The 16,453-nt window shown below is 43.4% G+C and overlaps 1 protein-coding gene across 1 annotated transcript in view; it reads left to right on the forward strand.

Moving 5' to 3' along the window:
- The window catches only part of LOC117365127 (dedicator of cytokinesis protein 2-like), a 1,549,644-nt gene that overhangs the window by 1,213,492 nt on the left and 319,699 nt on the right, over nt 1-16,453 (forward strand). The window contains exons 30-31 of the mRNA XM_033955120.1: nt 2,605-2,683; nt 10,433-10,533. Coding sequence (XP_033811011.1) covers nt 2,605-2,683; nt 10,433-10,533 — 180 coding nt within the window. The remainder of the gene's footprint in view (nt 1-2,604; nt 2,684-10,432; nt 10,534-16,453) is intronic.

Here is a 16,453-nt window from a genome sequence, read left to right on the forward strand (position 1 = left end):
CCCCATGACCAAGACACCAGAGTAGACATGTTATGGGACCACCTCGAATACCCAAACTGGCAGCAATTCCTAAATTTATTTAACAAGTACACCAAATCTAACTGCCTACTTGATACATGTCCCCCTAAAATCATGACAACTGCCCCCCTAGAATTTAAAAAGGAACTTTTTGCATGGCTAACATCCGCCCTTGCAAACGGAACACTAAGCAAAAAAATGGGACATATACTAATCACTCCAATCCCCAAAGATCAGAAAGCCTCCCCAGCACTGACACCCAATTTCAGACCCATAGCAAGCATTCCCCTCTTCACAAAGATACAGGAAGGATTGGTCAACCTTCAACTAGTCAATTACCTAGACAAATTTAACCTCCTTAACGATCACCAATCAGGATTCAGAAAAGGATACAACACAGAAACTGTCCTAGCCTCCTTGCTGAACCACCTTTATGATCTCTTTAGCAAGGGCAAAAGCGCACTGATCCTACAATTAGATCTCAGCAGCGCGTTCGACCTGGTAGACCACGAAATCATGCTACTGTGCCTTGAAGCAATGGGAATCTCGGGAAAGGCAAAGAAATGGTTCCAAGAGTTCCTAACAAATAGATCCTACCGAGTAATCAGCAATGGAAACTACTCTAAACCATGGAAAAACCCTTCAGGCGTACCTCAAGGTTCCCCCCTATCCCCCACACTTTTCAATATCTATATCGCCTCCTTAGGTCACCTACTACAAAAACTAAATTTAATATACTACATTTATGCGGATGACATATCCATCCTCATACCCTTAAACGACATCACAAAAGAAATTGTAGATAATCTCTCAAACACAATGACCGAAATCGATAAATGGACCACTAATTTCAAACTAAAACTAAACGCAGAAAAAACAAAAGTCTTTCTGGCTAGTCCCAATAACAAAATTACGAGAACATCGATAAAAATAAATAATCACGAATACGCAATTTCCAAAAACATAAAAATACTGGGCATCACTCTTGACACCCACCTAACCATGACCGACCACACAAACTCACTAGTGAAAAAATGCTTTTACACGCTATGGAAACTAAGAACCATAAAAAAATACTTTGACCCTTCTTCATTCAGGTTGCTGGTACAGGCACTGATCCTATCCCTCCTTGACTACTGCAACATCATCTACCTAGGCATCCCACAAAAAACAATAATAAAACTGAGATTAATACAAAACACCGCCGTTCGCCTAATTTTCGGACTAAGAAAAAACGATCACATCAGCCCCTACTATAAAAAGCTACACTGGCTTCCAATAGAAGCGCGAATTCTATTCAAATTCGCTTGCACCTGTTTCAAACAAGCCTGGGGACTAGCACCTTCATACCTACAAACTCACTTCACCCTACACAACCCCACAAGAACGACCAGAAACAAAAACATCTTTGCATACCCAAAGATTACAGGCTGCAGATACAAATCCTTCTTGGACAGAACCTTCCAGTTCCAAGCGAACAGACAGCAAACCTGGCTGAAAAACCACATAAACGAACCAAACATGACTTATAATACTTTCCGCAAATCGATCAAAACCACCCTATTCGCTAAATTCATTGGCTAAAATGGTCCCCTCCCCTCTACGTCCCCTCCCCACTAAGACCCCTCTCACGGATGTTCTAAATCTTTCAGACACTCATTACCTTTAGATCTCCAATTAATATGTAAGTTACCATTTAGACTATTGTACTGCATCTAGTCTCTTTATTCGGTACTGTATTTAAACTTATTGTATGATTTTGAATTTGGACTCACTCTACTGTATTATATGTGGATTTATTGTATTGTATTAGTATTGTACTATACTTGTTATTCGCTGAATGTCCAGCCTTCTTACAATGTAAACCGCCTAGAAGTCGCCTGACTATGGCGGTATAGAAAAATAAAGTTATTATTATTAAGATTAGCCAAAAGTGTTTCAGAAGAGGATTCACAAACCCAGGCTCACTCAGCCTATTCTTCAATAAAGAGTGATCAACTGTATCAAATGCAGCTGAAATATCAAATTGAAGAAACACAGTCTGTTTTCCAAGACTCAGATGCTTTTTGACTTCTGTTGACAGTACAGGCAATGATGTTTCAGTACTATGTTGGGTTCTAAATCCAAACTGAGAAGATAAGAGAAATTGCCCTTTACTATACCTTGATTCAAGGCCCTGCACTGATCACATTGTAGGGAAAGGGCTGGCCTAATGGACTGTGAAGGCAGCAGTGCTGGCATCACCTCCAGATATGTGCCACCCTAGGCAGATCTCTACTCAGCCTAGTGGTAGGGCTAGCCCTGTTTTTTTCCCTACCATTTCATCTTCTTTCTCTAGTTTGATTTCAAGTTGAATTTATTTACTATACCGCAAATATAAAACCAGAAGGCAAATCTGGACTCACCGCAGTCTCTCTAACCCTTTCTTCTCCGTCTCTCTGTACCCTGGCTCTCAAATTGTCCATCTGACTCTCACTCAGAAGAAGAGAACCACAGTGTAACTTTGTTCATGTCTTTAATTCACTTCTTTGCCTATTGGTCTACCAAATGCACTAATTCTCACGCTTTTGTTTCTCTTCCTTACAGGCAGTTTCTTCGGGCCATAAAACAGTTTTCTGAGACTCTAACAAAACAGTTTTTGAGCAGCACTGACTTTGAGCTGCAGGTAAGTAGGGATTGGTGCAGAAACTGGTTGTTTATGCCAACAGGAGCTTCACTCTACATTGAGGTCAGGAATTCAGAATAATGTGCAGGTCACATTCAGTACATACTCACTGCCAGAAGATACGATATAAAGGCAATGGCCCTGATTCTCAAAACGGCGTCCCGATTGTAGGTGGCAGTAGGCATCCTACTGCCATCTAACAGACCAATCGGGATGCATGTTTGTTTGTTTTTTTAATCGATGCAGCAAATGATGCCTGCAATGTTGGCATCTAACTTACGTCTATGGAAGCGCCTAGGCACGCCTATGGATGCCTAAGGCTGGAGTAGGTGTGGCTTATTCCAGAAGTGGTCTTAGGCATCCATAGGCGTGCCTAGGCGCTTCCATAAACGTAAGTTGGATGCCAACATTGCAGGCATCATTCGCTGCATCAAAACATTCAAGATAATGAAGGGAATAGACTTAGTGGAAAAAGACAGGTTGTTCACCCTTTCCAAGGAAGAGAGAAAGAGAGGGCACTCTCTAAAGTTAAAAGGGGATAGATTCCGTACAAATGTAAGGAAATTCTTCTTCACCCAGAGAATGGTGGAAAATGGAACGCTCTTTCAGAGGTTGTTATAGGGGAAAACACCCTCCAGGGATTCAAGACAAAGTTAGACAAGTTCCTGCTGAACCAGAACGTACGCAGGTAAGGCTAGTCTCAGTTAGGGCAGTGGTCTTTAACCTAAGGACTGCCGTGTGAGCAGACTCTGGGCACGATGGACCACTGGTCTGACCCAGCAGCGGCAATTCTTATGTTCAAGGACTGAGTTATGTAATGCACATTTTATCTGTACATGCCTCCAAGAATGCCTTCACGCTGTATTTAAGTACCTGTATTGGCATACTTAAATGAATCTACACAGTCATGCAGTTTTTGCCTGTTAGAGAATCTTAACAAATGGAAAAGACTTCCTAAAATGACCTCCTATAACTCCATTAGAAATCCAGACTGCACTAGAATTCAGAAATTATCTTTGTTATTTTCTACTGTTATTACTGTAGGGAAAGACTTTTAATAGTTGTTGTTTTTTTCCTGTAAATGTAATTTAGTAAAGCTGAGTAGAAGCACAGAGGAGGCAGTTGTAACCAAGTATTTTAATTTATCTTTTATGAACAGTATTTTTTTTTTTTTTTCATAATAGATGGATACCTAAAGAACACTGTTAATTAAAACAATGAAAATATTTTCTTTCAGAAACTCATTTCAAATTAGTGATAATAATACTGGGACTAGGTTCAGTTGCATTTTAATATGGATGTGCGATAGCTCTGCACTTTATTTGTTCTCAGTAGTACAGACTATATGATGGATGGTGTTTTGGGGAGCTAAAATACTGTTGTTTGTTAAATCCATCCTGTCTTAAGAGCATGGAAGTTCAGTAGTGAACTCTTTCAGACTTGTTACTTGGAACTCCAAACAAAAGCCTTTTGTATTCATTTATTTAAAAAAAGAAACTGACTGAATAATAACCATAATAGTGGGCCTGATAGTCTAAGCAAGTTATGCATTTGTCGGCAGGGAATGGGCAAAGACTGAGCTGGCACTTACAGTATGGGCTTCTTTTATTAAGGGGTCCTTTTATCAAGCCTCGCTAGCGGGGTTAGCGCATCGGACATTTCATCGCGCGCTAACCCCCGTGGCCGGCTAAAAAACGAATGCCTGCTCAATGAAGGCGTTAGCGGCTAGCGCGACAGGCAGTTTAACGCACGGTATTACGCGCATTAAACCTCTACTGCAGCTTGATAAAAGGACCCCTAAGGTGCGCTAGTGTTTTTAGCGCATGCAGGAAATTACCCCACGCTACGCCGTGCGCCATGCTTCTAGAACTGACGCTGGTGTTAAGATCTAGCGTGCGCTATTCCGCGCGTTAAAGCCCTAGCACACCTTAGTAAAAGGAGGCCCATATGTTTAGCCATAATATTCGCAATGACAGAAGCTTAGAATAGAAACGTAGAAAATGATAGTAGATAAAGACCATACAGTTGATCCAGTGGTGTAGCAAGGGTAAGTGGCACCCAGGGCAGTGGTGCCCCCTCCCCCGCCCTCTTCTCCACCACCCCTGCTCGTTCCCTACCCCAGCTGCCGCATGTGAGGCCCCCCACTTCCCTTCTGCCGTACCTTTTTAATTTTCCAGGTGAGAGCAACAGCACAAACTTGCTGCCCGTGCTGTGTCGGCTATCCCCTTGACGTCACTTCCTAAGCACAGAGCCCGGAAGTGATGTCAGAGAGAGGCAACACTGACGTGGGCAGCAAGTTCATAATGCCGCTCATGCAGGGAAAATTTTAAAAGTACGAGGGAAGGGATGTTGCGCTCCTATGGGAGGGGCCTTAAACAACTAGGGCCAATCAGAGCCTCAGGCCCCTCCCCCGATGCCTATGGGGTGTTAAGGCCAATCAGAGCCGTAGAACCCTTCCCGATGCATCTGTTAGGGGCCTGAGGTTCTGATTGACCCTAGTTGTTTAAAGCCTCTCCAATAGGAAGGGCTTTAAACACCATGGGCCAATCAGAACCTCAAGCCCCTCCTTGGTATATTCCAAAATGCACCAGGGAGGGGAATTACCATTTTAGACAACGCAGCAGCAGATGTCCATGTCCCTCTGACTCCAGCTCATCTGTTGAGGTAAGGGGGAGTGGGGTCACTAATAGTGGGGGAGCGGTTGGGTCCGGTCACGGTAGGTAGTTTACTGCAGCTGGAGAGAGTGGGCATCTCTCCTGCTGCTGGGGGGTGGGGTCGCGGTTGAGTTGGGGGCATCGCAGTTGCGGCAACATTTTTTTATTTAGTTTAGTGCTGAAGGAGAGAGTGAGCATCTCTCCTGATGCAGGGGGGGGGCGCATATGGGTTGGGGGGTTGCAGACACACAAGAGTTTTTAATTTAGAGAGTGCTGAAGGAGAGAGTGGGTATCTCTCCTGATGCGGGGGGGGGGGGCGACAGGCAGGCAGGAGAGAGTGGGCATCTCTCTTACTGCAAGGGAGGTCACGGGCAGAATTTTTGGAAAGGGGTGTTGTGATGCAGCGGAGAGATGGGCATCTCTCCTGCTGTATCACAACACAGGTTGTTCTAGCAGTCTCTGACACTGACCAGCACCCCTGGACCACTTGCTTTTTTTTTGTCGCCAAAAGCCAATCCATTTTTTGAAAATGGCTCGGCATTTTTTAAGAAGCCACCGGAGGGCTCATTTCAGTGTTGAAGAGCCCATTTGCATGTCAGTGTCGGAGACTGCTAGAATCCTCGCTAAAGAGGGAGAAAATTCCTTTTGATAATCCATCGCTAAACTGCCGGAAAACAGTTTAGCGACTTTGTTAAAGCTTTGAGAATCTAGCCCTCAGAACCAAAACCCTGGTCCACTTGCATTAAATTGCAATGACCAGGGATCTGGAACCAAAGATATGAACCCCCCTTCCTCTTGTGTGGGTATTTATATCAGCCTTGATTTTCCCTCCAAGGGATATAGCCTCCCACCCTGTTAATCATAAAGGATGACACAGCCCCAGCTTTAGAAATTGTAGGGTGAGAAAGATGTCAGAACTCTTTTACTCTGGTAAAGCGACTAAAAGTTCCTGCACTGCCCCACAAGCAGAACCTTAGCTGTCTCTAAACAGAATATTTCCTTTCTGTTTTGCCCACCACTAAATCCAAGTCAGCTTGTTCCATCATCATTTCAAGATTCAGAATCGTATTTCTCATATTGCAGGCATTAGTATACACAGTTTTTCATATTTTCACATTTCTGAAGAGATATTTGCCATTTTACTTACCTGGGGGCTTTGTTCACCTGTTCGCAATGATCCTAGTTTAAAACCCTCTTCAGTGGGTTAGGCAGTCTGCTGCAGTAAATAATTCACACCTTCTTTGCTAGGTGGACATCAGCTATACTCTACTTTTGGAAAAACTATTCGGGAAGCTGAAATATTTCATTGACACCATCCACCATGCATACTTCTCCAGGATACGAGCCTCTCAGTCCTGGACTTTACCCTCAACAGGGAAGATCAATAAAAACAATACCTGTGTACCCAGATGCTTCACTCTTTCTCCCAGAGCCATGAAATCACTTTAGATAGTTCAGAGGAATACATAGCAGGAGCATTTATGCCAACATGAATGAGCAGCATCAGATAATAGTCAGTAGCCTTGAATGATCTCTTTTATGTGTTATCTAAAATCTGTGCTCTGATTCCCTGCGTGTAGTCTTGCTTACTCACCTGTTATTGTGGTGTTCAGTAGTTTATCCCTTCCAAACTTCAAAAATGTGTTTTAAGTGTCTGAGGTGTAAAATGTAGCTTGTTCCCTTTATAGCCTTACCTCAAAGATTTAATGATATTACTAATCAAAGCCTCCCTAAATTATAATTAATTGTTTTCTTCTAACACATAACCACAATTTGACCTATATATGAGTAGTTTCTTGATTTTCCAGACACTTCAGTTCAGCTAAATTGGTGTTTGGGTCTATATAGTAAGATTTGGAAGATGAAGTGAGCAGGTGTTGGGGAAGGGAGGGGCTCAGAAGCGCTGTGGCATCAAAGAGTGTAATTACCTTACTAAAAGTTCCTGCACTGCCCCTTTGACCTAGAGGTAAAAACAAAAGTCATAATGCAAGCAACAAAAAATAATCCAACAGCAAACCCAGTAATATAGCATTATAAAAACTCCTTTTATTACAGAAATCAAGCAGCACAATTAATGTTAAAATTAATTTAGTTTGCAGTGAGTTTCTTTGTAAGCATAGTTTCAAAAAATGGATGTCTCAGGCTAAATGGGCCATTTTGATCTTTGTCATATTTACTATGATATACAGACTGTTCAATCAGTGTTGTAGTGAGGGAGGTTGGCACCTGGGACGGTGGTGCCCTGTATCACTGTGCTGTGTGCCCCCTCCTTCCTCACCGCTTAAGCACACCACTCCACTCTTTCCGCTGCTTGAGTGTGTCCCCCCTCCCTGACCAGGAAGTGACATCATAAGGGATCCGAGGATGGCACAAGCAGCAGGTGGAAGATGCTGCTCACACTGGTGAACGTTTAAGGAAGTTCACAGGGGGCAGAGAGGAGGAGAGGCGTGGGCAACCCCGCGAATATGGCGCCCGGTGTGGTCCGCCTCCTACCCCCCCTTACTATGCCACTGTGCCCGATATTCAAAAGGGTTTAACCAGGTTTAACAAACTGAGTGTGCAAAAAAAATGGCAGATGAGCTTCAATGTAGAGAAATGTAAAGTCTTGCACGTAGGGAAAGGGAACCCGATGTATAGCTATACGATGGGAGGGATGGTACTGGGGGAAGGCAACCTAGAAAAGGACTTGGGGGTATTGGTGGATATAACAATGAAGCCGGCGGCACAATGCGCAGCGGCCTCAAAGAAGGCGAACAGAATATTGGGCATTATCAAAAAAGGTATCACGACCAGAATGAAGGAAGTTATCCTGCCACTGTATTGGGCGATGGTGCACCCGCATCTGGACTACTGCGTCCAATACTGGTCGCCGTACCTTAAGAAGGATATGGCGATACTCGAGAGGGTCAAGAGAAGAGCAACAAGGATGATAAATGGAATGGAAAATCTTTCATATACTGAAAGGCTAGAGAAGCTGGGGCTCTTTTCCCTGGAAAAGCGGAGACTTAGACGGGACATGATAGAGACTTATAAGATCATGAAAGGCATAGAGAAGGTGGAGAGGGACAGATTCTTTAGACTAGCGGGGACAACATAAACAAGAGGGCATTCAGAAAAATTGAAAGGAGATAGATTCAGAACAAATGCTAGGAAGTTCTTCTTCACTCAGAGGGTGGTAGACACCTAGAATGCGCTTCCAGAAGAGGTGATAGGACAGAGTACGATATTGGGTTTCAAAAAGGGATTGGATGATTTCCTGAAGGAGAAGGGGATTGAAGGGTATAGATAGAGGGTTACTATACAGGATATTAAATGATTAGGGAATAAAAGGTTTAGGTAAAGGATCACTTACAGGTCATGGACCTGGGGGGCCACCGCGGGAGCGGACTGCTGGGCACGATGGACCCCTGGTCTGACCCGGCAGAGGCAATGCTTATGTTCTTATATTTATGCTCTTATGTTCAGGCTTCAGCTTGGAAAAGAGACGGCTGAGGGGAGATATGATTGAAGTCTACAAAGTCCTGAGTAGAGTAGAACGGGTACAAGTGGATGGATTTTTCACTCTGTCAATAATTACAAAGACTAGGGGACACTCAATGAAGTTACAGGGAAATACTTTTAAAACCAATAGGAGGAATTTTTTTTTCACTCAGAGAATAGTTAAGCTCTGGAACGTGTTACCAGAGGATTTGATAAGAGTGGATAGCATAGCTGGTTTAAGAAAGGTTTGGACAAGTTCCTGAAGGAAAAGTCCATAGTATGTTATTGAAAAAGACAGGGGGAAGCCACTGCTTGCCCTGGATCGGTAGCATGGAATATTGCTACACCTTGGGTTTTGGCCAGGTACTAGTAACCTGGATTGGCCACTGTGAGAATGGGCTACTGGGCTTGATGGACCATTGGTCTGACCTAGTAAGACTATTCTTATGTTCTTATGTTCAGGCAGAAGAGGCTCCTGCTTGGTTAAACTCAAATGAGCAACCTAACACATGATATCCAGCACGTCGCCTCTAACCAGCCATCTCTTAACTGATTAAGTTGGGCAGCCAAGGACAGAGCATGGGCGGCGTGCCGACTTTGACAACAACAATTTTCAATCCTCTAACCAGCCAAGTAACCACAAAAAGGCTGGCCTAACTATATGCACTAAATTTAATCAGGCACCAGTCTGAATATCGGCCAGTGCCTGTTAACTTCCAGGTGACAATTCATTCCTGGATATTCAATGCCAGGAGTCATGCATGCCCAAGCATTAAATATCCGGGGTCAGTTCAGCCTACAGCTGTGAGTGGCTCAGATACTACTTACCACCACAGGCTGGCTGCTCAGCTGGTAAGTCCCTCCTATCTGTGCCCTTCTTTTCAACTGCAGACTCCAGACTCTATCCCTCTCCACCTTGTTGCGCCATATGCTTGGAACGAGCTGTCCGAATCCCTATGGCGGGCTCCGTCTCTAGCAGTGTTCAAGGCCCAGTTAAAAGCCCAGCTTTTAGAGAGTGCTTTTGACTCCTAACTCCTCCCACCCTGGGTTCTGCATCCCCAACCCTATATGTCATGTCTGTCTGTCCAAGTTAGATTGTAAGCTCTTCCAAGCAGGGACTGTCTTTAAATGTCAAAATGTACAGCGCTGCATACGCCTTTTAGCGCTATATAAGTGATAAGTAATAGTAGTAGTAGTAGTAATGTTAGCTGTGGTTGCCCCACTATTGATGATATATATGTTGGTCAAATGGTTTTATAGGTATTGATTTTTCCAATACAGAACATGCATTATTACAAGTTGCCATGTCAATTTGAAGGTGGTCCCTCTTGGAATTGAAACGTTGGTCATACTGAATAAAAATGTTTTAAAGTAGATTTAAAATGAGAGCACAGTTAGTCATGTATCTACATTTTAGAACTGCTTTTTCTTGCAAATATCTTCTATTACAGGAGTTGCTATTCAGTTCTTTTTTTCTGGCATTCGCTCTCCAGTGTCCAAATGTGAATTTCATTAAACTGATCCCTGAATTTTATGTCACCTGTTTGACTTTCCTGCCCAGTTAGTTTATGGAGATTTACCTTTATCACTGTCTTTCTACCCTTTTAATATTTAGCTCTGGAATAACTACTTCCATTTGGCTGTGGCATTCCTTACCCAGGAATCTCTGCAACTGGAAAACTTTTCCCATGCAAAGCGTACGACAATCCTTTCAAAGTAAGTATCATGCATTTTCTCCTTCTAGCCTCTGAACTACAGCAGCAGTCCTAGCCATGCAACTTTTTTTGAGAAATCAGTTGGAAGTTAAAATAAGAAAATGTAATGATGCCTTTTTTCTGTAGCTAAGCCAGCCATCAGATAAACACAATAAACAGCTTCCGAGAAAGCTTAATGATGACTTGATTCCTTCATATTTGTATGTCAGTCTTTGTTTTCCTCTCTGATTGGCTGTCATCATGTGACCGGGCCAAGCGGTAACACCCATCACATATACGCACCCCCAGGCAACTTTGTTCTCCAGATCTCTGCTAAAATAATAACACAGCAGGGTTAAACACACATACAACATTCCATTAGAACCCATTACCAGGTCTTCCCGATCTCCTGGTCATCTTGAGATCCTCCTTGGACTCCTCATCCTCCCGAATCCTCCCTGGACTCTGCCCCTCCAGCTCTTTCTTGAGTCCTTCCTCTGACCCTGTATTGGCCCTTCAAGACTTCAGCAGCTTCCGGTGCCATTCACCAGTCACTCTGCCAGTTGTCACTGTCCCAGCCAGTCCCTTCACTGGACATTCATTAGATCCTGGCCAATGCTCCCAGGGACTCTCAGTCTGCTTCACCTGGGGTCCTCTCTGATGGCTCTCAGTGCCATCACCAGTCTCTCTGCCAGTCACCATTGGCCTCGCTAGTCCCATCACCAATCAGCTGCCTGAACCCCCCCTCAGCCTTGGACTCTGCCATCTCGTCCAGCTGCCTCTTGTGGGGCCACTGCCAGTTCCTCACTCTCTGGCCTCTTAGGTCCCCACCACCTGGATCCTTCTTCACCAGTCCCATTGCTGGTAATCAAGCCTGAGTCCCTTCTTCAACTCCAGGTTCTACTAGGCCCTCCAGCTACTTTTAGCTCTTTCTTGCCAGTGTATAGGTCTCCACATGCCTTCCCACCACAGGGCTTCACTACAGGGGCCAGATCTCTCTGCCGGTATATAGGTCTTGCAGACCCTCCCACCACCAGGATTCCATTCTCTACTATACCATTCCCCCCCCCCCCTGACAGGAGGTCAACCTGGTCACTCCACTTCACTGCCCCAGGCCCCCTATCAATGCCAGTCAGCAGTGGCCTTAAAGGCTTACTGGGAGTTAGGCCAACATTCCTGCTCCCAAAGGAGCTCCTTGCTTTCTGAGCTCTTTGTGCGGGAAGCTGGGGGTTTTTTTTCAGCACCACAATCCACTCATGGTGAGTGGACAGCTCCCAGCAGCACTTGCAGCTCTATACAGATTAGCTCTCCTCTCAGCCTCAATGAGCTCCATTGCTCGGGTTCCCTCCGCTGGCCAGTGACTTGTACTCCACTCTGGCACATTGACTCTGTATTTGTTTCCAGACTGCTTACTGCTCTGGGACTGGCCTAACAAGAGTCCCATGCCTACTTCTCAGGGTACTGCAGGCTTTGAGTTAGGCTTGTTGGCTCATCTGTTCTGATTCTGAAGTCTGACCATGCCCTTCTTCCTTGCCTTTTTCTTGTGGTTGTACCTTTTTTGTGTCTTGTCCCTAGAGAATCTGCCTGTTGCACTGCCCATTTATATATGTAACACTGCTCTCATTTACACAAGTTAGGGTCAGGTACCCGTGACCAGGATCTACAAAATAAAGTTCTGATTTTGAACCGGGTGCAGACCAGCTCTGATAGGCCAAAGGAAAATTTTTCCTTGGGGTTCAATCAGAGGCGTAGGCCACTGGGCAAACTGGGTGGGCACATGTGGTCTCCACGTCCCCTCTACCCCCCCCCCCAGCCAACTCAAAGCTCTGTGCATGCACTGCCGCTGCCCCTACCCTGCTCTCCTGAGCCTAAAGTGGGTAGGCCCAGGTCCATCAGGGCCATCTGTGGCAATGCACAGTCTGGACTTAATTGAAAGAAATCAAGCTGAGACTGATGAAAAATTGATAACTTAAATTTTACTTGAAATTTTGATTGTAGTTCCAACTTTTCAAACTATTTACAACAGTCTTTTAATTCAATTCTTCAAATATATCTCCAATGCATGGTCACTTTAATAAATCCCTCTTTGTGTTCCCAGCCCAGGACCACATTATCTTCCTGCCAAGTGGAAACATTTCACAATGATGCTCTCAGCTGTATCCACTAGGAACTTCATCTCCCCACAGACTATTGATGACTCCAGGAGTCTCCCTCAATACCTAGGCTTTTGCGGGAGATCAGGATAACCAAAAGCCCCTGCTTCTTTTCCAGAATCCCCTTTTATTTACTCATCCCCCTCCCTCTCAGGTCACACACACACATACATATATACATGCATACACACACACATACATACTGTACGCATGCACTCAGTGACTCCTTGCCTCATAGATTGGTATAAATCTGCTTCATTGTGAATCTTTATGTCCTTGTTGACCTGATGCTTTGCTACATGTGATGTAAGGACCTGCTCACATTAAACATTGCCTTCAATTCTCCATGAGAACCCAGAACAAGGCCCTCACTCCTCAGCTGCCCATGTCCAAGTTGGGGGTCCTGGCGAGAAGATCATTAAAATATACCTCCTTTTTACTTTGATTGCTATTTACTTCTTGTAAGGTCAGGAATTTGATCCTCAGATTCTCAGGCAATTGCACTAACCATAGGGTTTGGGATTTGATACCTTTCTGTGATTACAATCAAAGCAGTTTACATATTGGACTCAGGCCCAGATTCTCAAAACTTTAACGTGGTCGCTAAACTGGTTTCTGACAGTTTAGCCTGCACACATTTTAGCGGCGGATTATCAAAACAGCCTATCTGTCTTTAGCGAGCTTTCTAGCAGTCTTCGACACTGCCATACAAAAGGGTTCTTTAACATTATAATGAGCACTCCGGTGGATTTTTAAAATCGCTATTTTCTAAGCTATTCTATGAGCTATTTTCTAAGAGTGGGGGCGGCTTTTGGCGACAAAAATCAGCAACTGGTGCAGGGCTGTCAGTACAGTGACAGCACTGTTTAAAAACCCAGCAGCACTGTTTTAAACCCCGGCTACAGGAGAGATGCCCATTCTCTCCCGCTGCCACACAACACCCCACACTGCAGCGGGAGAGATACCCACTCTGGTGATCTACATATTGAGGGGTATTATGTACAAATACAATATTTTGTACCTGGGATAAGGGAGATTTAAATGACTTGTCCAGAATCAGAAGGAGCTGCAGCAGAAATCAAACCTAGTTCCCCTGGTTCCTAGGCCACTGAAGTAACCCCAAAGAAATCTTATTTGTTCAAAGTTTTGAAAACTAATCCCTATCTTGGGAGGAATGCTGGGAATAGAGCTACAGTATATTTTGACAGGCTGCTGCAGTGATCCTCATACAGAACTGCATATGTGCATCCGGGGCTGTGAAGTTGGAGTCAGAAACAATTTTGGGTGGAGTCAGAGTTGGTGAAAACGCTGACCTCTGCTGTTTCAATGTTGATTGGTTAATGCAGGGTGTCGTAAACCTTTCAAGCTGCTGGCACACTAATCTCGGGGCTGTGGCTGGAGAGCACCCGGAAATGTTTGGACGTCAACACGATGATGTCACGTGCATGCATGATGTCATCATGTCGATGTCCATGCATACGCAGATGTCCTCCAGCTGTGGTCCTGGGCCTTCTATTACCGCCAGTTGGGGGAGGGGGTGCAGAAGGAGAAGGAGCAGGGGTACCAGTGAGGAGGAGAGGCGCAGGTGCCAGCTGACTGACTATAGGACGTGCCTCTCGTCGCAAGAGGCACGTCCTGTAAGCAGTCAGCCAGCGCCAGCACCTCTCCTCCTCACCAGCATCTCAGAGCACACCTGGAATCCTCCTTGGCACACAGCTTGCGATACACTTGGCTAATGCTGTGTGGCAGAGAATGCTCCTTAAATGTAGGCCCGATCACTTACAACTGTTTGAGAGCTATTGTGAATGAAGGTGTATACTTTATATATGCACCTATGCTGTTTGTCTTGCGCTGTCTGTGGGGCTCTGAGGCCCAGATTCTATAAATGGCCTAGATCGGTGCACCTAGCTGATCTAGGTGCCTAACTTAAACTTTTTAATTAGCTCAATTGGCATCATTAATTGAAAGCGCCATTAAAAAAAAAAACACTTAAAAAATTAATAGGCTGGTAGGGAGAACGAGAGGGCACTCTCTTTAAAATTGAAAGGAGATAGATTCCGTACGAACGTAAGGAAGTTCTTCTTCACCCAGAGAGTGGTAGAAAACTGGAATGCTCTTCCGGAGTCTGTCATAGGGGAAAACACCCTCCAGGGATTCAAGACAAAGTTGGACAAATTCCTGCTGACCCGGAACATACGCAGGTAGGGCTAGTCTCAGTTAGGGCGCTGGTCTTTGAAAAGAGGGCCACTGCGTGAGCGGACTGCTGGGCACAATGGACCACTGGTCTGACCCAGCAGCGGCAATTCTTATGTTCTTATGTTCTTACCACTTCGACATAGGGTCTACACAGATTCTGGTAAGATTTTGGAGGTGGTTTTACTTAGGCACACTCATTTAGGCCCCAAAAAAATCCCTGGCCTAAATGAGAGTATGCCTGAGGTTTCAGTGCCTACTGAAACTTAAGACTGCTTAGGCACTGCTAGGTACTATTCTTTAAATGGTGCCTAGCGGATTATTAACAATCACACTCAATGTGTAAGTCATCCCATTGTATCGTAAACCACATCGAATCCATGTTGATATTTGCAGGATTTAAGAAATTATATGGTATGGTATGGTAAAAATTAGGTGCCATTTATAGAATCCGGGCCTGACTGCCTGGACTATTTCTTAATATATGATATATGTGCTAACCTGCCTATAAGAGTACACATAGGATAAACCTGTTCAATTATCCCTCTATAAAATCTTGTCATTATAAGAAGTTTTTTGAGAAATTTTCTCATTTCAGGCCACTAAATTGAACACGTGGTTTGGAAAAACTTTGTGAGAGGCTACTTCTTATTTCAATTTTAGAAAACTGCTTAAGACACACTTCTTTGATAGGTTGATATCCTAATGGTGTTCCTATTTTAATTTATCTGTGTTTCTTTTTTTTTATTGATTTATAATTTTTATTCATTTTCAAATTTTACATAAAGTGTACAAAATATTAAATACAATTAATGAATACACAATATCACTTTTATAGCTAATACATAATATTCTAAATATATTTTTATCCCCTATCCCTCCCCCCACCCTTCTAGTACTTTCCAATCATACATTACATATTGTATATCATATTATATCATATTGTGTAAAAGTTATTTTCATTACCCTCCCCTTCATGTGTGTCACAAAGAAGATATTGAAAAGAAGAAAAGAAGAAGAGAAATCCTACTAATTATTCATTACAATATTTTGTCAATGGCCCCCATATTTTTATAAATTTAGTATATGTCCCTCTTTGTATTGCTATTGCTCTTTCCATTTTGAATATATGACATATTGTATTCCACCAAAATGTATAATTTATCTGTGTTTCTTAATTGAGGTACTCCAATTTTACTTGATTGTTTTTACTTTTATGTTATTTTATCTACATTGTATGTATTAATTTTTCTTTTTTAAAATTCTTTATTGATTTTTAATCAAAAACAATGTCATACAAATGAAAGAACAATAGGTATTACATACATTACACTAATATCCGTACTGGTAACATAAATATCATTCAATAATTTCAGTTTCTTACATATAATAATAGCAGAATATATCCTAATATCTAATACAGATGAAGAATAAAGTTACCCAAATGTTGCTATCAATATTTATTCCCCACCTTCCAACCCCCCACCCCCCCTGGATGTGTAAAAATAAATGAACCAAAGAAAAGATTTAATAAATATATATTATTATATTTTTACAAATTTAGTCAATGGGCTCCAAACTCTATTGAAAACTTCA

This window comes from Geotrypetes seraphini, chromosome 1 (genome assembly GCF_902459505.1).
Source record: "Geotrypetes seraphini chromosome 1, aGeoSer1.1, whole genome shotgun sequence".
In the NCBI taxonomy this organism is placed as follows: domain Eukaryota; kingdom Metazoa; phylum Chordata; class Amphibia; order Gymnophiona; family Dermophiidae; genus Geotrypetes; species Geotrypetes seraphini.